Source organism: Bombyx mandarina, chromosome 15 (genome assembly GCF_030267445.1).
Source record: "Bombyx mandarina strain Sakado chromosome 15, ASM3026744v2".
Classification (NCBI taxonomy): Eukaryota; Metazoa; Arthropoda; class Insecta; order Lepidoptera; family Bombycidae; genus Bombyx; species Bombyx mandarina.
In genome coordinates, this window is record NC_143221.1 from 11,776,505 (window position 1) to 11,797,819 (window position 21,315).

Below are 21,315 nucleotides of genomic sequence, written 5' to 3' on the forward strand. Positions count from 1 at the left end.
GATTTCATATTTTTCCTTTTAATAACATTACGACAAGAATACTTATAATCTGAGAGAATAAAATAACAGACAAATGATTGTTCGCGTTTATTTTTTTTCTTGCATCGAGAGGAACATAATATACCTAGTCAGGTCATAAGTATTGTCACACAGTAAAAACTTTTCTTTTAGAATGCTGGCCACAAAAAAGTTTATTGAATTCGAATTTCGAATTGTTCATGAAAATAAAAATTTATACTTTTAGAATTTTACTCATTTTTAAATATGGAGTGGACGCTTAAAGAAGACCGTGTTGCAGTTATTGCGTTGCATCATTGCGGTTACGCGCCAATTCAAATTTTTAACATACTGAAAAATTTGAATATAACCAAAAGATTCGTTTATCGTACCATCAAACGATACAGTGAAGACTCTAGTGTAGATGACAGGTCAAGAAGTGGTCGCCCTCGGTCTGTTAGGACTCCAGCAGTGATAAAAGCTGTGAAGGCGCGAATTCAAAGAAATCCCAAACGTAAGCAGAAACTGTTGGCCCTTCAGATGGGGTTAAGCAGAACCACGGTGAAAAGGGTGTTAAATGAAGACTTAGGGCTTCGGGCATATCGAAGAAAAACAGGACATCGTTTGAATGCTCGTCTAATGGACCTGAGACTGAAGAGATGCCGCGCTTTGTTGAAGCGGTACGCGGGAAAAAAATATCGGGAAATTCTTTTTTCGGATGAAAAAATTTTTACCGTAGAAGAGAGCTACAACAAACAAAATGATAAGGTGTACGCACACAGTAATGAAGAAGCGAGCAACCGTATTCCGCGTGTCCAACGAGGTCATTTTCCATCCTCGCTCATGGTATGGTTGGGAGTTTCTTATTGGGGCTTAACAGAGGTACATTTTTGTGAGAAAGGTGTAAAAACGAATGCAGTTGTGTATCAAAATACAGTCCTGACGAACCTTGTGGAACCTGTTTCTCATACCATGTTCAATAACAGGCACTGGGTATTCCAACAAGATTCGGCGCCAGCTCATAAAGCGAAGAGCACACAAGACTGGCTGGCGGCGCGTGAAATCGACTTCATCCGGCACGAAGACTGGCCCTCCTCCAGTCCAGATTTGAATCCGTTAGATTACAAAATATGGCAACACTTGGAGGAAAAGGCGTGCTCAAAGCCTCATCCCAATTTGGAGTCACTCAAGACATCCTTGATTAAGGCAGCCGCCGATATTGACATGGACCTCGTTCGTGCTGCGATAGACGACTGGCCGCGCAGATTGAAGGCCTGTATTCAAAATCACGGAGGTCATTTTTAATAAACTTTAGTGTCATAAGAATCCTATGTTTTATTAAGTTCATTTTGGTATATGAATGGTTACATAATGAATAAACTTGTTTCAATTATTTTACATTAAACATGTGACAGAATTTATGACCTGACTAGGTATGTTAAAGACAAGTCTGTTGTCTGCCAAGTTCCGTTTTTAATCATACATACACATTGTTTCACTGCCCTCCATATATCAATTTAAATATTTATGTATTAAACAATGATGCTGAATAAAACTGTTGCCCGATTTTAATGTGACAGTTTGCATATCGAAATCCCCAAGCAAGCCGGGCTATTGAAGTCGCTCCATGTGGGTGAACACCTACACCGGTGTTTCCAGCTTAACGTAATATCCGTAGGCGCCATTCCGGCATTCCATTAATAAATTGGAGGCAAAGGGTCGGATATCCGCGGTCAAATTTAATAATGTTATTTGCTCTAAAATTGCTTTTTATATTTGTGCTACTTTTTATCTTATTGCGTACCCGGGTGAATGTTTAACTAAAATATTTTGACTTTTACTATGTAATTTTAAAATTAGTTTATTTATGATTAAAGCGTTGCGTTTCTTCAGTCCAATGTGTGAATCCAGTCAATTTCAAAGTAAGCTCAATAGTAAAGTAAATAAAAAAGACCATTAAAACAGTTCTCATATTAGGTAATCTAATGCAAAACGAAATGTTACTCTCGATTTCGAAACAATCGCATTACGCACAACGTATGCATGTACTTCGTGACGTGTGGAAAGATAGTTAATTATCGTCTATTGTGACTGAATACAACACGACTATACGAGCCTTTACTTAGTGGATGGCGGTCTCATAAAGAAAATCCCGTTTCATTCCCACGATCCACTTGTACTAATGTATTACTGTCGTCTTTATGACGACGAACATTTTTGCATTAACCATTATGTACAGTTTGTTGCGAGTTTCTCTTGGTCCAATTATCTTCGGCGAAGCTATGAGAAGTACGGAGACAGGAAGGTCTCTCCTTTGTTTCGGGCCCTAACTATCGCAACTTTAATCTTACCTCAGCTTATGTGCATGATAATTATACACGCAATCATTTTGTATTTTTTTTTTCTTGTTGAGAGATCTGTGAAAGTTTTGTACGAATGTAGTGGATGAAGTCTCGTGAGATCTTTTCGTTTTTTCTTCGGTCTCTATCGCATTCATTCATACGTCTGTGTCTAGACATTGAAAGAAAATAACGTAAAATATATTCTAATTGAGGGGAATAAAAGCAAATATTCCACAGTCACAAAACAAACGTAACGAGTTAATCATGACATTTCTACTTTGGTGTATGAAATATATATTTCAACAATATTTTAATGCCATTTTATAATAAATAGAATGAAATAATATATGTTTTATTCAGAATATAGAATACCTGATATAGAACTGATCAAAACAAATCAAATTTACATAAATTTCTAAATATTCGTATTCGGGTATGCTTACTTTAAAAAGCAAAAACTCAAATTTTTTGACTGAGACGTGTTTGCTTTTATACACTTCAATTTTCTACAAATTATCGTAAAACCTTCAAAACACAACAGTAGCGAAATACGACAGTGTCTGTATGTTATTTATCAAACAGACTAGATATACCCAAAAATTTGGTTATGAAATGAATTACTATAGTCGACAATCCGTAATGAAAAACAAAACCGTAAATTTTTTTTATTGCTTAGATGGATGGACGAGCTCACAGCCCACCTGGTGTCAAGTGGTTACTGGAGCCCATAGACATCTACAACGTAAATGCGCCACCCACCTAGAATACACACAATACAATTATTATACACAATACAATACAACAGTATAATAGTGGTGATGTACTATAAAAATAGAAGATGTATTTTTTATAATATATTGTTAAAGAGACTATCTACCATAGACACTATGAAGTTAATGCAGTAAACTAGCATAGTGGCTTATGTTCCATGGCCGCCTCACCTTGCCTCCCCGTATATGGAGATAACGACGAGGCCATACATACGTAAAACGTTGCACAACCACCGCCAATACCGCTTCCTTTAAAGTACACTTTTATCTGTGTCGTTAAGTGGAATAGCTATCACGTCGATCGAATCACAAGTAAATTAGTATCGCCAACATCGCCCTACACGGAGATGATTGTTAAAATGTATGGTAAATGGATCGAGAAATCGCAACGCAATCCCGATTGCGGAACTTAGAAAGTTGCATCAGTGTTCAAAGTTTGAATTATTCAAGGTCAAACATATAATAATATACGAGCCGTGCTATTGTAGTAATAAACGCTGAGAAAATTACGCTACGTCAAATGCAAATACTAAAACTTACGAAATTGTGCGTTGATTTCGCAAAAAGTTCATAATGAATAGGTTTAATAAAGTACAAAGTTGTGTGTAACATGAATAAGCAATTAGTAAAAAATATAAAGAAAGATTTCAAAATTTTGGTGAACATTGTACATACATCAATGTTTGTTCGTGTTACAGAATAATTATGAATGCGTTTCGTTGTTAATAAACCTACTGGTTTTTCTTTCGATGGCTCATGAAATTACTAACGTCCTAGAATAATGAATACCTCAGAAATAGTAGTGAAAACAAAAGAACACCTCGATCAACATTCATTCTTTTTTTTATTTATTGCTTAGGTGGGTGGACGAGTTCACAGCCCACCTGTTGTTAAGTGGTTATTGGAGCCCATAGACATCAACGACGTAAATGCGCCACCCACCTTGAGATATAAGTTCTAAGGTCTCAAGTATAGTTACAACGACTGCCCCACCCTTCAAACCGAAACGCATAACTGCTTCACGGCAGAAATAGGCGGGGAGGTGGTACCTACCCGCGCGGACTCTCAAGTTGTCCTACCACCAGTAAACTAGTCTCAATAGAAGCAGCATACATAATATAATATTAGAATTGATCAATTATTACGCATTCTATATTTATTCTTTGCTAATATTTTAAATTATGAAATAATATGCAATATACTCGTACTACCTACTTATATGAAATTGCTTCAATTGATCTTTTATATCAACAATATTGTAGCAGTAACTGAATGTGATGAATATAATAAAAAAAAGACTGCATAGTTTAGTGTAACTAAACTCACTCACTTCGCTTCATTACTTCATTCATCACGTCATTTGAGGCCAAAAAATGACCGATTAAATATGTATAGTATAAACCGATGCTTACTATAAAACAGGGATTATCTACTTTGTGATATTAGGTTTTGATTGATCATAAATCATTAAATTTATTTTTATTTAGCGAGTTAAAGCGTTAATATTTTGCAATGAACGTAATTAATAATTACGTTAATAATATATTACGTTAATAATAATAATAATTAATAATTACTAATTATATTATGATTTCAGTTATATTCAAAAAATATAATTATAAGACAGTAAATACGAATTATATTATTGTGTTATTGGTATCCGATCGATTCAAATTATGAAAATCTTCAAATGACTGAGTATTACTTACATTTAAAAATATATAAAAATATATTCAAAGTTGGCTCCGAATTGTACATTAGAACGGTATTCAATGAATATTCCTAATACCAAGATACCTTGCGTAGTTACTAAAATAATAATATAAAAATACTAATGAGGAAAAATGTATCGTCCCTTACGTAACACTAAGTCAAATATCCTTTTTTGAACAACAAAGACAAAATATTGCTGCTATAAATAGGTAATAGAAAATATTAATTTATTCTTTCTCTAGTAGAAAGTAAGAAAATTCGATTTATGCAATATTTATATCTAAGCTATGTAGTGTTTTTATATATAAAAAAGCATTTACCGAAAAAAAAAGGTCTTGAACATGTTCCACGGAATACTCCGCGCCTTCGACTTGCAACTCATCTCTTATCTTTTACTAACACGTAGTTAAGACGAAGACTAAATTGCGTGCTGACGCTTTATAGACCTGAAACATTTTGTTTCAGGATTTTCATAGAAATGAAAAATTTTACGATCCTCCAATAATTTAATCAAGAAATGTTCAATTGAATTATGGATAAATGAATATAAAATTGTTCTAGGTGAAGCAAAGAATTTGCCAGGTCGCAATCATGGTGCGGCGTGTCATCGAGACATATACTGCGTGCTGTCGCTCGATCAGGAGGAAATATTTCGTACGTCCACCATGGAGAGAACACTTAAGTAAGTTTCATTTTCGATTCGCTAGTAGAAGAAGCAGTATGAATATAAGTCCATCGCGCTACCGTCAACTAATAAAAGAGGGTATACATTACGCACCAATTTTTTTCGTGTCAAAGCAGGATGCCTACGGAATGTCGTATATAAATAAATACATATATAGGGTACGTCGGGGTAAGATGTAATATTTAAGAGCAAAATAAAAAATATGGTTAAAAAAATGACTTCACCAACTTGCCCTTAAAATAATATTTATAAATAATTTCGCAACAAAAAACTACTTTTCTACAGCAAAATTAGAGTTACTTTAGTATGTAATTTGTAATACAATAAGGATTTGGGATAAGTAAGAATTCAGTAAGTTTCCAATAAACACACGCACAACAGATAAATGAAAGCGAGACATTTTTGTTCTCGTTCGGGACAACGGGACAATCTCGCCGCTTTAGCGGGACGTATGGTCACGTTAGGTATACAGGAATGTTTTATGATTTCAATAAATTAAAAGCGAAGACGTCGGTATATATAAGGATTTCCTAGTTTTTGCTCGGTCGAGAGTTGAAAAGAATAATTTGCATGCAAAACGTGCTGCCTTCTTCATATGTATTAATAACGAAGTTGTAAAATAGTCTTCAAAAAATCGTTCACATGACGCTCTAATGGAATCTTTGTTCAGTGTCCCGCCTCATTTCCGCTGTTATCGGACGGGAACCGTTTGCCAACGTATTTAGGAAGAGCGAACCAATTCATCAGGTCAAGGTTTGCCTAGATTCTGAATCAAACCCGTTCAATGAATCATATAAAACTCATAGCAATATGTATAAATATATACATTGTAAATATGAAATCGTAAAAGTTTTTAATAACAATACTCTATTCTCGATTACTGAAGCTATTCCATTTTTTATTCTACAGAACGTACAACTATGTAGTTGTTAAACAAATATAGCATACTTAAATTTTTCGCGCTAAAATCCAATTACGTAATAATAATAATAAATATTTACTAACAATCACGCCACGTTAACTGGTCCCGTGATAAGTTCGTAAAGAACTTGTGTTACAGGTACCAGATAACGGATATAAATGTAAGATTTTTATTATACACATACATATATTTAATATACATCCATAACCCTGGAAAAGACATTTATATTAAATTTATCATACAAATATCTTCCCTTTGCGGGATTCGAACCCGCAACCCCCTTGTGTAGTGACCATATCACTTACCACTACATACACCAGACGGCCGTTAATAATAAGAGTAAAGTATATGTATAGTCACCGCAAACAAAAAATTACAAACATAACAATTCAGATTTACTTTTTGTTTATTAAATTATAAACATAGTATGTACTACTCGTAGATACGTGCGGCTATCATTCACGCTCGTACGACTTCCGGTGTTTCACCGATACTCGTCGTGCCAATTTGAATAAGCCATTCGTCTGTCAATAGCTGTTCAACTCATTTATGCTGTGACACTATTGATCGAGGTATTCATTTGATTCGCAGAGACGAGAAACAATGGCCTTTGAAAATGAAATGACTCCGTGGAGTTATTCATTCTCACAGTTTTAAAACAATTCATTATTGTTTTGAACGTTGGATATGTATGTACTGTCTTAAGTATGTGAAAGCAATATATTCTATAGTTATTTTATCTGAACTAGCTACGTTTTTACTGGTGGTAGGACCTCTTGTGAGTCCGCACCGGTAGGTACCACCGCCCTGCCTATTTCTGCCGTGAAGCAGTAATGCGTTTCGATTTGAAGGGTGAGCCAGCCGTTGTAACTATACTGAGACCTTAGAACTCATATCTCTAGGTGGGTGGCAGCATTTACATTGTAGATGTCTATAGGGTCCGGTAACCACTTCAAACCAGGCGGGCTGTGAGCTCGTCCACTAATCTAGGCAATAAAAAATAAAATTAAATAAAACATTCCATCTTATAGCTTATCTCTATATATAAACATGAATTTCTGTTCGTTAGTCTCGCTAAAACTCGAGAACGGCTGGACCGATTTGGCTAATTTTGGTCTTGAATTATTTGTGGAAGTCCAGAGAAGGTTTAAAAGGTAGATAAATATGAAAATGCTCGGAATTAAATAAAAATAACAATATTGTTTTTCCTTTGATGTGTCCTCCGTCGGACGGATTCCTTTTGTTTGTTTTAAGTTTATTTTATACAAAAGTTTAGGTCTTTTATTTATCGATTGAGGCACTACGATGTCTACTAGTAAAATATAAATATGGTTAATGCACTTGAAATATACAGTGTGCTTAGTGCGAGTTTTTTAACGTTCTCGATAACGTAAAAGTTAGCTCATATTTGCCGCTAGGGGCGCTGTTCCAACTGCATACAAAATTGAGCTAACTTTTTCGCTATCGAGAACGTTAAAAAACTCGCACTAAGCACACTGAAATGAATCTCGGTATTAACATCAAACTGTTAAAAAATAAAGTTCGTAATCATGTAGCGGTTTAGGGGAGGCGTTGTTATAAGGGCGGCACTGCGGCGGCGCGCCACGTCCCGGATGTGCTTCCGGTACGTGCGACCGCGTGGAACGTCCCTTCCGTTCCACCCCTCGCCATTCAGCTCCCGCCATCAATGGAACACGCTCCAAGAGAACCAATGAATGGCCTTAGGGTTTTGTTTGACCGTATTCAGCTTAAAAATTCAATTCTCGAATGCAGGATACGATGTTGAATCATTTTTAATACATCAAAATGTGTATCCAGCTTACTTAAATACTTATTATTTACGTATATAAAATATCGACTCGATTATATAAGACTTAAGAGATTCGTTCATCACTAGACATCATAATTAACACTAAAGTTTATTGAATTTTCATTTATATATATAATAATAATTTTTAAACTATGTACGTGTATAATTTTATCAACGTATACTTTCTTAATCGATTTTTAGTGAAGTTAAAATTAACGCATAACAACTTCAGATAGTTGATGTGTTCGCTTGTTTGTTAATGAACGGAAGCGATAATAATTTAGTGACCCAAGAGGTGAGGGCGGCCACTTGTGGATATCGAAGGAAATGTCACGTCACTCGTCATTTTAATGGGTTCTTTGTCTCGCGATACCTTATCAATGCGCTTACTATGTACATACGTCTGTGTAGTTTTGACAGATGCGTCATAAAGGCGCCACCGATAAACAACTTACATAATAATGTAGTTAAAATTTATATTGAAACGGGAAAGGAAACTAGAACATATTTATGTATACCGTAATCTATATATTAATACGTGAAGCAAAAACTTTGTACCCCTTTTTACGAAAATTGCGCGGACGGAGGAGTATGAAATTTCCGACACTTATAGAGAACATAGAGAAGAAGTGCAAAATGCTAATATTTTTTTAATATTATGGATTAAAAATACATTGAATCAATAAAGAAAAGATTACACACACTATCACGTATTTGACACGCATATACTCTTTGTTTGTCAAACTTTTGTTATTGCTAAAAGTCTAAAGGTAATATTACGAGTATTTGTCTATAGTGTAGTCTTGGTGAAATCTGTAACAATAGAACCATAATAATGTTGAAACTTATAATTTCAATTAATTATAGTCGAATTTCGACTACTGCGGGATCACTAGTAAATAAATAAATAAATAAATACAAATGCACGTTGTAATCAGTCTTATTCATGAAGCCATAAGGCGGCGATGTTGTTCATTAAACAAATATGCGATGAGTACAGTCGTAAACCGTATACTTATTTAGCCCTGAGGCCGTTCCACAAACGGAAGCTTTCAAGTGATAAATTAGTACCGGAACTTGGTGGTACGTAAAACGATATTCGCGTCCGAGTGGTCCACGAAACGGACGCGGCAATCTTAAGTGCATTGCTCTGGATTCCTGGCCCCCGTGCTATTTTGCGTTTGTACGTCGTGTTCATAGCGGCAACGCGTGTAGTGATGTAGGTGTGCCGTTGTGTCCTATTTAAAAAGCGCGTCAAGTGCGGGTCGTGCTGTGTACAACTTCCGTTCCACACAAGCGTATCCAGCTAATCAGATTAAACGCGTGTTCTCTAGTAGTAATGCCACGCCTGTTTCATAATAAAATATGAAGCACTGAATGTCTACTCGGTTCTGAGATATTGAGAAGCCCTTAAATGGGTAGTCGAAAAACAAAGTATTTTTATATCTATATATTAATACGTGAAGCAAAAACTTTGTATCCCTTTTTACGAAAATTGCGCGGACGGAGGAGTATGAAATTTTCCACACTTATAGAGAATACAGAGAAGAAGTGCACAATGCTAATATTTTTTAAAAATAATGTATAAAAGATACATTAAATCAATAAAGAAAACATTACATACACTACATACCATGTATTTGGCGCACACACGCATGCATACTATTTATTGTCAAACTTTTTTTCTTGACGTCTGTTGTCAAATTGAGAAAAGATTAAATATATTGTTTAGCTTTTGTTAATATTTTTTATAGTGTAGCCTTGGCAAAATTTGTGATTATAGAAGTATAAAATACAATCATAATAGTGTACAAACTTACAATTCCAATTAATTATAGTCGAATTTCGACTACTGCGGGACCTCTAGTATATATTTAAATTACATCTCACACTCGACAATTTAACATAAAGTCTCTATTTTATTCGTCATGTTTTCAAATTGAAATGTTTACGTACAAGCAAATAAGGATATGATAACGCACCGACAACGCATAGCATTGTTGACAGTAGGTATAAATCGAATGTATACATACGAAAAATACGAAACCCCGTGTCCATTCATACAAAGCAACGGTTTGAAGTTTAGGAGATTCGTCTTTTGGATTTTAAATTAATAAGGTGATGCTTCGCTATTCGTAATGGGCGTCGTTACGTTATGCTATAGTTTTTTTTAAACCTAACTGATGTTGTTGAAAGACCATATCAGCGTCACCAGGCGAGTAGGTGAGCTCACAGGGCTTCGCAGAATCTACCACCGGATCGGAAACGCGACCCACTGAGAAGATCCGGCGAGAAACTCAGTGGGCTGACGCTTTAGTAGTACAGGATGTACGTATACAGAGTATATAGACAACTGAGCTAGTTCCACGTTACATAATGATCGATGAAGAATCTCTTACTATAAATAAAATAGCCAGCGATATGGTTGTACCTATGAAGTTGTCGTTTATCGGAAGACTTCTCTGCAATTGATGCCAATAGAAATAAACGTATACGTGTAATAAATAAAATGAGTCATTCTGTAATCCAAATAACATAAAACAAGGAATGTGGATACCTTAATTGAGTAACATTTAAAATTAATTAAACACCATTAAACGGTCATTGACAATGTAAGCAATTATGTAATAATGGTTTTTTTTTTTTCTTTAAACCACATACTTGTTTAGTTTTAAAAATAATTTGGACACGCCCCGAACAGTGGCCAGTAGATGTAAAAGCATAAAGGGCGTCACACACGGCGAAGATACTATAATATTTTATCTTAACATACAATATCGCTCGCTACACATTTTGTATGAACTATCAAATATATATTATCTTAACCATGTGTAAAGCTGCTTTCACTGTGACTATAGTGCCATATAGTACCTATAGCAGCGTATACTTAGCCAATAATATGTAGTACAGTACAGTGTGAACGTGACAATAACAATATATGGTGCGCGATATTGTTGTGCTGAGCTTTATTATTACATATATGCTGTTATATTATAGCGTAGTCTGAAAGCATCTTGATAGTTCATACAAAATGTATAGCGTGCTATATTGTATGTTAGTTTAACTGGTGGTGAGACCTCTTGTGAGTGCGCGCGGGTAGGTACCACCACTCTGTCTATTTCTGCCGTGAAGCAGTAATGCGTTTCGGTTTGAAGGGTTGGGCAGCCGTTGTAACTATACTTAGACCTTAGAACTTATATCTCAAGGTGGGTGGCGCATTTACGTTGTACATGTCTATGGGCTCAAGTAACCACTTAACACCAGGAGGGCTGTGAGCTCGTCCACCCATTCAAGCAATTTTTTTTTTTTTGTATTTTCGCCCTGCGTCACGCCCTTTATTGAAACACGAACGCGGTGCGTTATAACAAGTGCATTAATAAAGCGTGCTCCCCGCGCATTCAGCCGACGCTGGTTCCGGCTCCGGCTTATAAATACCGGTACCGGATGCGCCTGTAACTGAACCACTGCTCCCACTTTCTTAAAGCTATGCACTCATAAGTCAATAAACCCCTTTATACGGTTATTATCATGTTTTACAAATAGCTCATACGTTTGCTGCCAACCGTATTGCCTCGCCAACATTATTATACATCAAGGACTCATTTAAAACGATTATAATAATTGTAATGCATCGAATTCGAATTAAAAATATAAATTAAATTAAGAATGAAATGCCTAAGATACTATATAAGAACTATCGTTATCTCTATTTAAGACAGACAAGATTCGTATCTAAAAACAGATTTCACATGAATATTACATGTAGGTATTGTTTACATCCTAAATCGGAAACAACATATCTATGCGATATGTTTATACTCAATATCGGTCTATCTCTAAGTCCTCGCGTGTTGGTTGATATGATAGTAATATAAACGTTATCAAATGTAAATAAAACAGCAAGGTTACCGGAAGTCTTGTTACCATTCGATGTTGGATCGATGTTGACGAATTATATTAGACTACATAACATTTTTGATAATCGGTTTGCATTTTAAATTGTTATTCCAGTATTTGTTGGTCGGAAACTATGTAGTATGCTAGCTATATATGTGTAAGTTTGTAAGTTTTATATTCACGCAAACGGGAATTTACTATTACCAGTTTATTTTTTGTGTAAAAAAAACTAATTACAATATCATAAATGTGCTCTGTTTTTAATCATAAGCTTGAGCAAAAAGTTTCATGAAATGCGGTCTTATCGTTTTTTTGTTTTAACTTCGAACCAATAATTTAACGAACAAAAGCACATACATCCAGTCAAACATGTATCGGAAATAGATGTTTTATTTACATACGGTTTCAAATTCAATTTTTTTTTATTAATAGATTGGCACGAGTGTTTTCCATTTAAGCGCGGAGTTTGAATTGCATCTATTATTTAGATTAATTCAGTGCTGTTTTTTTATATCAAAATTAGTGCGTATAGCAATTTCGTAACGGACAATAACACATATATGGCTCCAGCCGTCTTCATTCTTTTTCCTAAATTAATTCACTAAGTATAGGAAATAAAGGAGAATTCGCGACGGGAACTGAACTCAATTCCGGAAAAAGCGCTTAAAATATTTTTTGATACTTTGATTATTAATATGGCTAGCGTTCTGAAGGAACATACTTTGAAAATGATAAAGCAAATTTGGATGAATAACTAACATTTTTGCTAACATAACATATTTTTTAGACAGCGGCTTGGCTCTGCCCCTGGCATTACTGAAGTCCATGGGCGACAGTAACCACTCACCATCAGGTGGGCCGTATACTCGTCTGCCTACAAAAAAAGTTGATTGATCTTTTACCAGGACCTTTGACAGAGTAGTACACAAAAAGGTGGAACTTACGCTTGTACATCATATTTTCATATACTTTTTTGCTAATACGTATCATAAATAACTGATACACTTCTATAGTAATTTTACTGTTATTGCTTAAATTACTTTAATAGCACAAAAAATATGTTTATAAAATGCCTAACGGTCAACTTTAACTAAACTACATATTTTAAAATATAGAAATATTTAAAAAAAATTAAGTGAAACAATCGGTCTGTTCACAATACGTTATATTCTTGCGAAATTTAAACAAGCTTAATACATTAATGTGGTGACAACGGACGTAGGTTTCGTGAGTAGCAATGGCATGCAGATTCTAGTCATTATTTGCAAGAAGTTAACAACGTCCGAATATCGTTTAATCGTCTCAATGTATTGCTAACGAAAATACCATAACAGAAATAAATGTATCCATATCCGGTAATCTAGGAGGTAATAATTGCGAAAATATTGTATTGGACATATTATATTGAGTCACGTGCTGTTGTTAGCCTCTATGTGTCGTAACCACTTAACATTATTATATCCTGATTTGAGTTTGGCTGGTCTCTGACATAGGATTCTCAAGCCATGTTCGTTAGATTGCACAGATTTGACTACCTAAAATGTTGTTTGGTGAATATTTTAATGAAGGAACGAAGATAATTCTTGTTATGTGTTAAGGTAATAATAATTCGGTCAAATAACTAGGCCAAATAGATCATTAGTTTTTTCGGTTTATTTTTGTACCTATCTGCTTATGATGATTTTTAGTATTCTATGAGCACACATGGAATGGTACAGGAGTTGTATTTCTGCGGGGAAGTAATAATGGTTTCCATTTTTAAAGAAATTTTAATATCCGTTATTATAAAACCAATTGAGACTTTGAAACCACGTGCGGACCTCAAATTATTGCAGCGTAATTAACGTTGTGTGGGTCAAGTGCACCCATAGGCTTTGGCTAGAAGTTTTAGAAGGCCTTATCAATACTAACCTATATTTTGTCATTTCGTTTCAGCCCATTTTTCGGAGAAGAGTTCCAGTTTGAAGTTCCCAGACGATTTCGGTACTTATCAATATACGTGTTCGATCGTGACAAACATCTCAAACAGGACAAAGTGCTCGGAAAAGTTGCAATCAAACGAGAAGACCTGCACCGGTACAACAACACAGACCACTGGTTCGCGCTGCGACCGGTCGACGCAGACTCAGAGGTGCAGGGGAAAGCTTACATCGAACTCACCCTCGAGGATTCGAGAAAGCGGTTACGGATGGAGCCGAAGCCCCCCGACCCGGACCCGGCCGCCGACAACTGCTCGACGAAGAGCAAACAGAACAATCTCGTGAGATTATCGGAGTATTGTAAGGAGAGCATGAGATTAGGATCTTGCTCGAGCTCGACGAGCAAGAAGCTGCTGAGCGTGGCGACAGAGCCCGCCATGTCTCTGTCGCGGTCGGAGAGCCTGAAGGATCGAGCACAGCTGACGTCACGCTCGAAGCCGCCCCTGCACGCCATGCCCGAGACCGACACCTCGCCCACTCCCACCGCCGCCGACTACTGGTCCGACCCGGAGCGGCACTGCGCGGCCAGGGTCGGCTACGACACCATACGCCTGCGAGTGCTCGAATGTTCAGAGCTCACCACCAAGAATGGACAGTGCGACCCCTTCGCTCTCGTCACGTTACTATACTCGAACGGACGGAGAGTCGAGAAACGCACCAAACCCAAAAAGAAGACTGTCAACCCTCAATTTGATGAAATATTTTGTTTTGATCTCGTAATGGAAGCGGACCCAAAAGACAAAGACGGCTCCCAAACGGTAATTATACAAAAAAAATAACATTAATTTCCATTTCATTCTGTCCTTTCTATTCTATTAACCACACATGCGAATGTTATTATTTCCATACAACAAAGTTAACGCTCATCATTCGCGCAGGCCGGCTTAGCGTGCGAAGCCAGGGTGTCGGTGTGGCACGATGCGACCACGCCCATATTTCTTGGCGAAGTGCGACTGCAGCTGCGGCAACCGACGCCCTCGCCCTTGCGAGCTTGGTGAGTTCTGCTGTCCATTTCGATACTCAGTCAAACAATTTTGAAACCCCATTTTAGTCGTTTGTATGTCGATTGATGTAGTGGCTCAGCGGTATCATTTTTTCCCTATTAGAAGTTTTAAAATAAGTTTTTTTTATTTTTTATTGCTTAGATGGGTGTATGATCTCACAGCCCACCTGGTGTTAAGTGGTTACTGGAGCCCATAGACATCTACAACGTAAATGCCCCACCCACCTTGAGATATAAGTTCTAAGGTCTCAGTATAGTTACAACGGCTACCCCGCCTTTCAAACCGAAACGCATTACTGCTTCACGGCAGAGATAGGCAGGGCGGTGGTACCTACCCGCGCGGACTCTCGAGAGGTCCTACCACCAGTAATTACGCAAATTATAATTTTGCGGGTTTGATTTTTATTACACGGTATTATTCTTTCACCGTGGAAGTCAATCTTGAACATTTGTTGAGTACGTATTTCATTAGAAAAATTGATACCCGCCTGCGGGATTCGAACGCCGTTGCATCGCTCAGCACGAATGCACCGGACGTTTTATCCTTTAGGCCACGACGACTTCGACTCACCTACCCGTGCGGACTGAAGAGGTCCTACCACCAGTTTCGAAATCAATATTCAAATTACGCTGTCGGTGCAGGTTCTTCCTGACGTCGCGCGCGGGCGGCGCCCTGTCCCGCGGCGCCACCCCGCCCGGCACGCGGCTGTCGGCGGCGGGCAGCGCCACGCTGGGCTCGCTGAGGCTGCTGCTGCAGTACACCGTCGACCACGTCTTCCCCAAGAACCACTACCGCAGCCTCGAGGAACTCTTCCTCCGAAGTGTGCATCAGAAGGTATGTTTTGATAATCGATCCCATCTCCCAGAACGATTCCGTCCAGAGACCTGAGATGTGAAATCCGGTGGCCAATTTTGCACACTAGAGCGGCACGTTAGTAAATCTGTTGTCAGACTTCGATGTGTCCTGTACACAGAGGGTCTAGTATTTGGTGCAAATAAATGATTAGCTCATGCCCAGTGTTCACACTTACTACTATTCTCAATTGTTGTCTACTGAAATACAATATAAAATTATTTAATTTGCTAGTTTTCGGTGAAAAATATTTATTTATGCTACCGTTATACTTATTATGTATAATATTGGTGTATATATACATGGAAAAAAAATAATGTGCAAGTCAACAAATATAGCATACTAACGGAAACATTAATGTAACATTCATTACTACAAGGATGTTTCCTGTTTGATTATGTATATCGTTCTAAATGTGACTTTATAAATTACTAATTATTTTCGTTTAATTTATTATTTATTGCCTGCCTATTGATGGTCGTTCATGATGGTTCGACTTACAGAATAAAATGATACTACGGTGGTCTGATTACGAACATTTGAGTTTTAATGAGCTAGAAATAATTGTCCCACTGGAATAGGCAGGATAGTGCACTTAACCGTGAGGATTGACAATGTAAATGGTCTTGAGATTAATCTCCAACGTAATTTTGCTCATTGCGTGTTGCAGCCCACGACAGCGTCGGCGGTGTACATCCTGGGCGAGATTGTTGCGAGCAAGACGGACGCAGCTCAACCCCTAGTAAGACTGTTTATGCATCACGATCTCATCGTTCCCATCGTCAAAGAACTCGCCGATTCCGAAATATCGGCTCTTACGTAAGTCTCGGTCGAATCAGTTCTCAAGTTAGCATTTCATCTTCCGAGTGCAATAATCTTGGATGATTATTTTCAGTGATGCGACCACAATATTCAGAGGCAACACGCTGGTGTCTAAAATGATGGACGAGGCGATGCGGCTCAGTGGCGCGTCTTACTTACGTGCCGTGCTGCGGCCCACTCTCGCCGCTGTGCTCGCAGAGAAGCGACCTTGCGAGATAGACCCGGCCAGGGTCAAACCCTCTGCCGCTATTACCGCTAATTTGACCAACTTGAAAGACTACGTTGAACGGGTAATTGAGTTTCACATGATATTATCGAGGGCGGAAAGGATGTTTGGTTTAAGCGACATTTTTACAACTCTACAGGAGAAACATAATTTGTAAAAAATGTCATAACAAAAAACTTCTCCAATTATTTGAAATGAGTAAACTTAATTGAAGTTCAATTAAAATAATCGAGCTGTTGATACTAATAACAAAACCGCACCTTTAATTACAACGATAAATGTCGCGTATTAAGCGAAATATCACATAAACCAAATAGCCTTAGAATTATCTCTATGTCTCTTAGAATTAATACATCTCTAATCTTAATTATAATAATATTACGTACGGGCCCGTCTCGAGCGCTGACGTTGTTGTTCGGCAACGAAATAGATGCCGGATAAAACATCGACAAGGAAGGCGCCTCTGAAATAAAAGTACACATAGTATAGACAAGTTTACATAATTGTAAAGGTGAACGTTTTCATGACAGGTGTTCGGTGCGATAACGTCGTCGTACGCGATGTGTCCGGCCACGATGTGCAGACTGTTCGACGCGCTGCGGCAATGTGCGGCGCGACACTTCCCCAGGAACGCGGAAGTGCGGTATTCTGTCGTCTCGGGATTCATTTTCTTGAGATTCTTTGCGCCCGCCATACTCGGACCCAGGCTGTTTGACCTCACAACAGAACAAATTGTAAGTAGAATCAAATAAAGCAACTGTGAGAGTACAACCTTGTAGCGACACTACTCCACACTGAAATTTCTCATACAACTGAATGACAGAGACAGAAGACTACAAAGCAGAAGCCACTGTATATCTCTTTTGAGACATTGATTTGCACAATTTATACTGTAAAGTTTCATTCAAATGCGAAATTTTAAAACTAATAGTAACAAAATGTAACTCTTTGACAGGATCCGCAAACCAACAGAACCTTGACATTGATCTCCAAGACGATCCAGTCGCTGGGGAACTTGGTGAGCAGTAGGTCTGCGCAGCAGGTCTGTAAAGAGGAGTACATGGCTGAACTGTACAGAAGCTTCTGCACGCCAAGACATGTGAGCATTTATTTACTTTGAACTTTGATTCGTCCAATCCTTTGTTTCACTATAGAAATTAGGCTTACGCTTACGCGCATAAGGTTCCCAAATGATAAGATGTCGTCGGGTAATCGTTCTCCTCCCTGAATTTAAAATTAAAATCTAAGTGAAATGTGACCGCTATTTCGTAGTATCCTTCACAGTATCTGCCTGTTTCTGCAGCGATTGCAAGTGTTCGGGACATGATATTATGTAATTGCTTTCACCGTCTCAAAGTGGCAATTTCTAGCGCTACCTATTTCGGTAACCGCTTAACTGCGATCTCACCCGTCTCAAGTTATCTAACTTATAGTATAACCGCTCGCCAATCAACAATAATATTATAGGACACTACCTACAGAAATAATTTAAATTTCGGTTTACAGGTGCAAGCAATAAAGCAGTTTCTAGAAATAATATCAACGAGCACAGACACACAGAACAACAACGTACAAGAGACGCCTGTGTTACTTAAAGAAGGGTAAGATATTTTTATAATCATGTATTAAAATAACGTATGAATATATATTTGATATTGAAACTTTTTAAATCATTTAATTTATTCATGCCGCCTACCTACCCGGATCAGATATGGGTATGTATGTTTTAAATATGTATAATGATTTCACTAGTCTTACATACTCACATACTTTTGAGATTACTGCAGCCTATAGATGTCATTATCAGGAATATGAAGTCGAAGCATTATTATTATTACCAAAATTTTCCCAGTTATCCTACAGAATGGATCTGTCCATATTGAAATTCATATGAAAATTTCAATATTTTTAAAACATTATAAAAATATGATTGGCTGTTCGGAAATACTCTTTGTGTATGGTAAAGATGCTAAAATGTTTACATCACAACCAATGATGAACTTTAGATCGTTATGTTATGTCGCGATAACATTTATTATAAATGTATATTTGAAGAAGAAGCTATTTTATTTTTTACTGGATAATAAAATTGGAGTCGAACAGCCAAAAATGGAGAATATTGGCAATCTTTAGAGGAGGTCTTTGTCGAGAGACAAGCGATTTCGAAAACCAAAACACCGAACGCCAAACGTAATACTTGATTATAAGTTAGATTTCAATTTAAGTTATTATTATCTAGAACGTATAGTTAAGTGAAACAGTAATAGTAACGACTTATTTATTTTATTTATAAAAAGGATGTAATTGTAACCAGGACGATGATCAAACGTTCTGAAGGAGTGCGGGGTGGCGGCTCGCCCCGACGACGCTGGACTCGCGCTCCGCACGCGCACGCCAAACGGAGGCACTTCCGACTCACGAGGTACTTACTCTCTTTACAACATATCTTACTGTATATCTTTAAATTAATACGTAAATACTTTGTACCCCTTTTTACGAAAATGGCACGGACGGAGATGTATGAAATTACCTACACTTATAGAGAATATAGAGAAGGAACGCAGAAAAAATGCTAATATTTTTTAGTTATTATGAATTAATAATACATTAAATCAATGAAAAAAACATTACACACACACTGCTATGTATTTGACACATACATATTATAACTCTTTGTTTATTGTCAAACTTTTCTTGTTGCTTAAAGTTTGTGGTCAAATTGAGAATAGGTTAATATTATTTGTCTAAAGTGTAGTCTTGGCGAAATCTATGATTACAGAAGTATATTAGACTTTGATAATAAAACTGTAATAATGTTCAAACGGTGCTTCCTTAGCACCATGACATGTCCTTCTTCAAACGAGGCTTGTGGAGAGTATTAAGCGGTAGGCAGCGGCTTGGTTCTGCGCCTGGCATTGCTGAAGTCCATGGGCGACGGTAACCACTCACCATCAGGTGGGCCGTATGCTCGTCTGCCTACAAGGGCAATAAAAATAAAATAAAAATTAATTTCAATAAATTATAGTCGAATTTCGACTACTGCGGGTCCACTAGTACTGAATTAAAATTACATACATTCTGTGGTACAAACCATTGCTGCCAACTGACGGTTCTATTAACGAGTAAGCAGTAATCACAATATCACTATTTTGGAAAGTCTCAAAGGCGGGTTTGCGTGTTACAGCGGCGAGCTGGTGTGGTCCCGGTGCGGGGCGCGCGGCGGCGCCCAGCGACTGTCGCTGTCGGGCGTGCTCGCCGTGGCGCCCGTGGACTGTCCGCCGGCCGGCGCGCCGCTCGGGACCAACAACATATTTCAGATAGGTAAAGTAGTAGCTCTAGTCTTCAGTATTGTTGTGTATAATCCACACAACGCCCTCTCTGGGTTGGTGTCATCGGTTTAGTGCTTCCTGCTTGTTATTTGAATTTACTTATCACCCTTGCCACCCTATATCTAGAGGGCGAGGGGCTACATTTAAAAAAGCGTGTTATTCCATATTTTATTTGGCAACCAAATATGACCCTAATGTATTTTTTTTATTGCTTAGATGGGTGGACGAGCTCACAGCCCATCTGGTATTAAGTGGTTACTGGAGCTCATAGACATCTACGACGTAAATGCGCCACCGACCTTGAGATATAAGTTCTAAGGTCTCAGTATAGTTACAACGGCTGCCCCACCCTTCAAACCGAAACGCATTACTGTTTCACGGCAGAAATAGGCGGGGTGGTGGTACCTACCCGTGCGGACTCACAAGAGGTCCTACCACCAGTAATTACGCAAATTAAAATTTGCGGGTTTAATTTTTAATACACGTTGTTATTCCTTCACCGTGGAAGTCAATCGAGAACATTTGTTGAGTACGTATTTCATTAGAAAAATTGGTACCCGCCTGGGATTCGAACACCGGTGCATCGCTCAAAACGAATGCACCGGACGTCTCTTATCCTTTAGGCCACGACGACTTCAATTTCTAGTTCAAATAATGATCATAATAAAGTTCCATTATTGAGTAGCATTGTCTATTCCCACAGTGCACCACGAGCGCGTGATGTTTGTTCAGGCGAGTAACTGCGTGGAGCGAGCCGAGTGGGTGCGCATGTTGCTGGCGCTGTGCCGCCGCTCGCCCGCCGCGCCACTGCACACCGGCTACTACGCAGACACGCACTGGACCTGGTACTGGAACTGTGTACTTGAGAACTACCCTGGTGGACGGTTGTTATTACATAAGCAATTAAGACGTTATTAACCTTCCGCAACGCGTGGGCCGCGGCATTCAGTTAGCGGTGTCTCCGGTA

General features: G+C 37.9%; 1 protein-coding gene across 1 annotated transcript in view; it reads left to right on the forward strand.

Annotated features, from left to right (window-relative positions):
* Positions 1-21,315, forward strand: part of RasGAP1 (Ras GTPase activating protein 1) — a 32,047-nt gene that overhangs the window by 5,229 nt on the left and 5,503 nt on the right. Inside the window, exons 2-13 of the mRNA XM_028186258.2 lie at positions 5,384-5,504; positions 14,072-14,873; positions 14,994-15,109; positions 15,761-15,953; positions 16,642-16,790; positions 16,867-17,083; positions 17,550-17,753; positions 17,975-18,118; positions 18,526-18,620; positions 19,334-19,441; positions 20,204-20,340; positions 21,052-21,193. Coding sequence (XP_028042059.2) covers positions 5,384-5,504; positions 14,072-14,873; positions 14,994-15,109; positions 15,761-15,953; positions 16,642-16,790; positions 16,867-17,083; positions 17,550-17,753; positions 17,975-18,118; positions 18,526-18,620; positions 19,334-19,441; positions 20,204-20,340; positions 21,052-21,193 — 2,428 coding nt within the window. The remainder of the gene's footprint in view (positions 1-5,383; positions 5,505-14,071; positions 14,874-14,993; positions 15,110-15,760; positions 15,954-16,641; positions 16,791-16,866; positions 17,084-17,549; positions 17,754-17,974; positions 18,119-18,525; positions 18,621-19,333; positions 19,442-20,203; positions 20,341-21,051; positions 21,194-21,315) is intronic.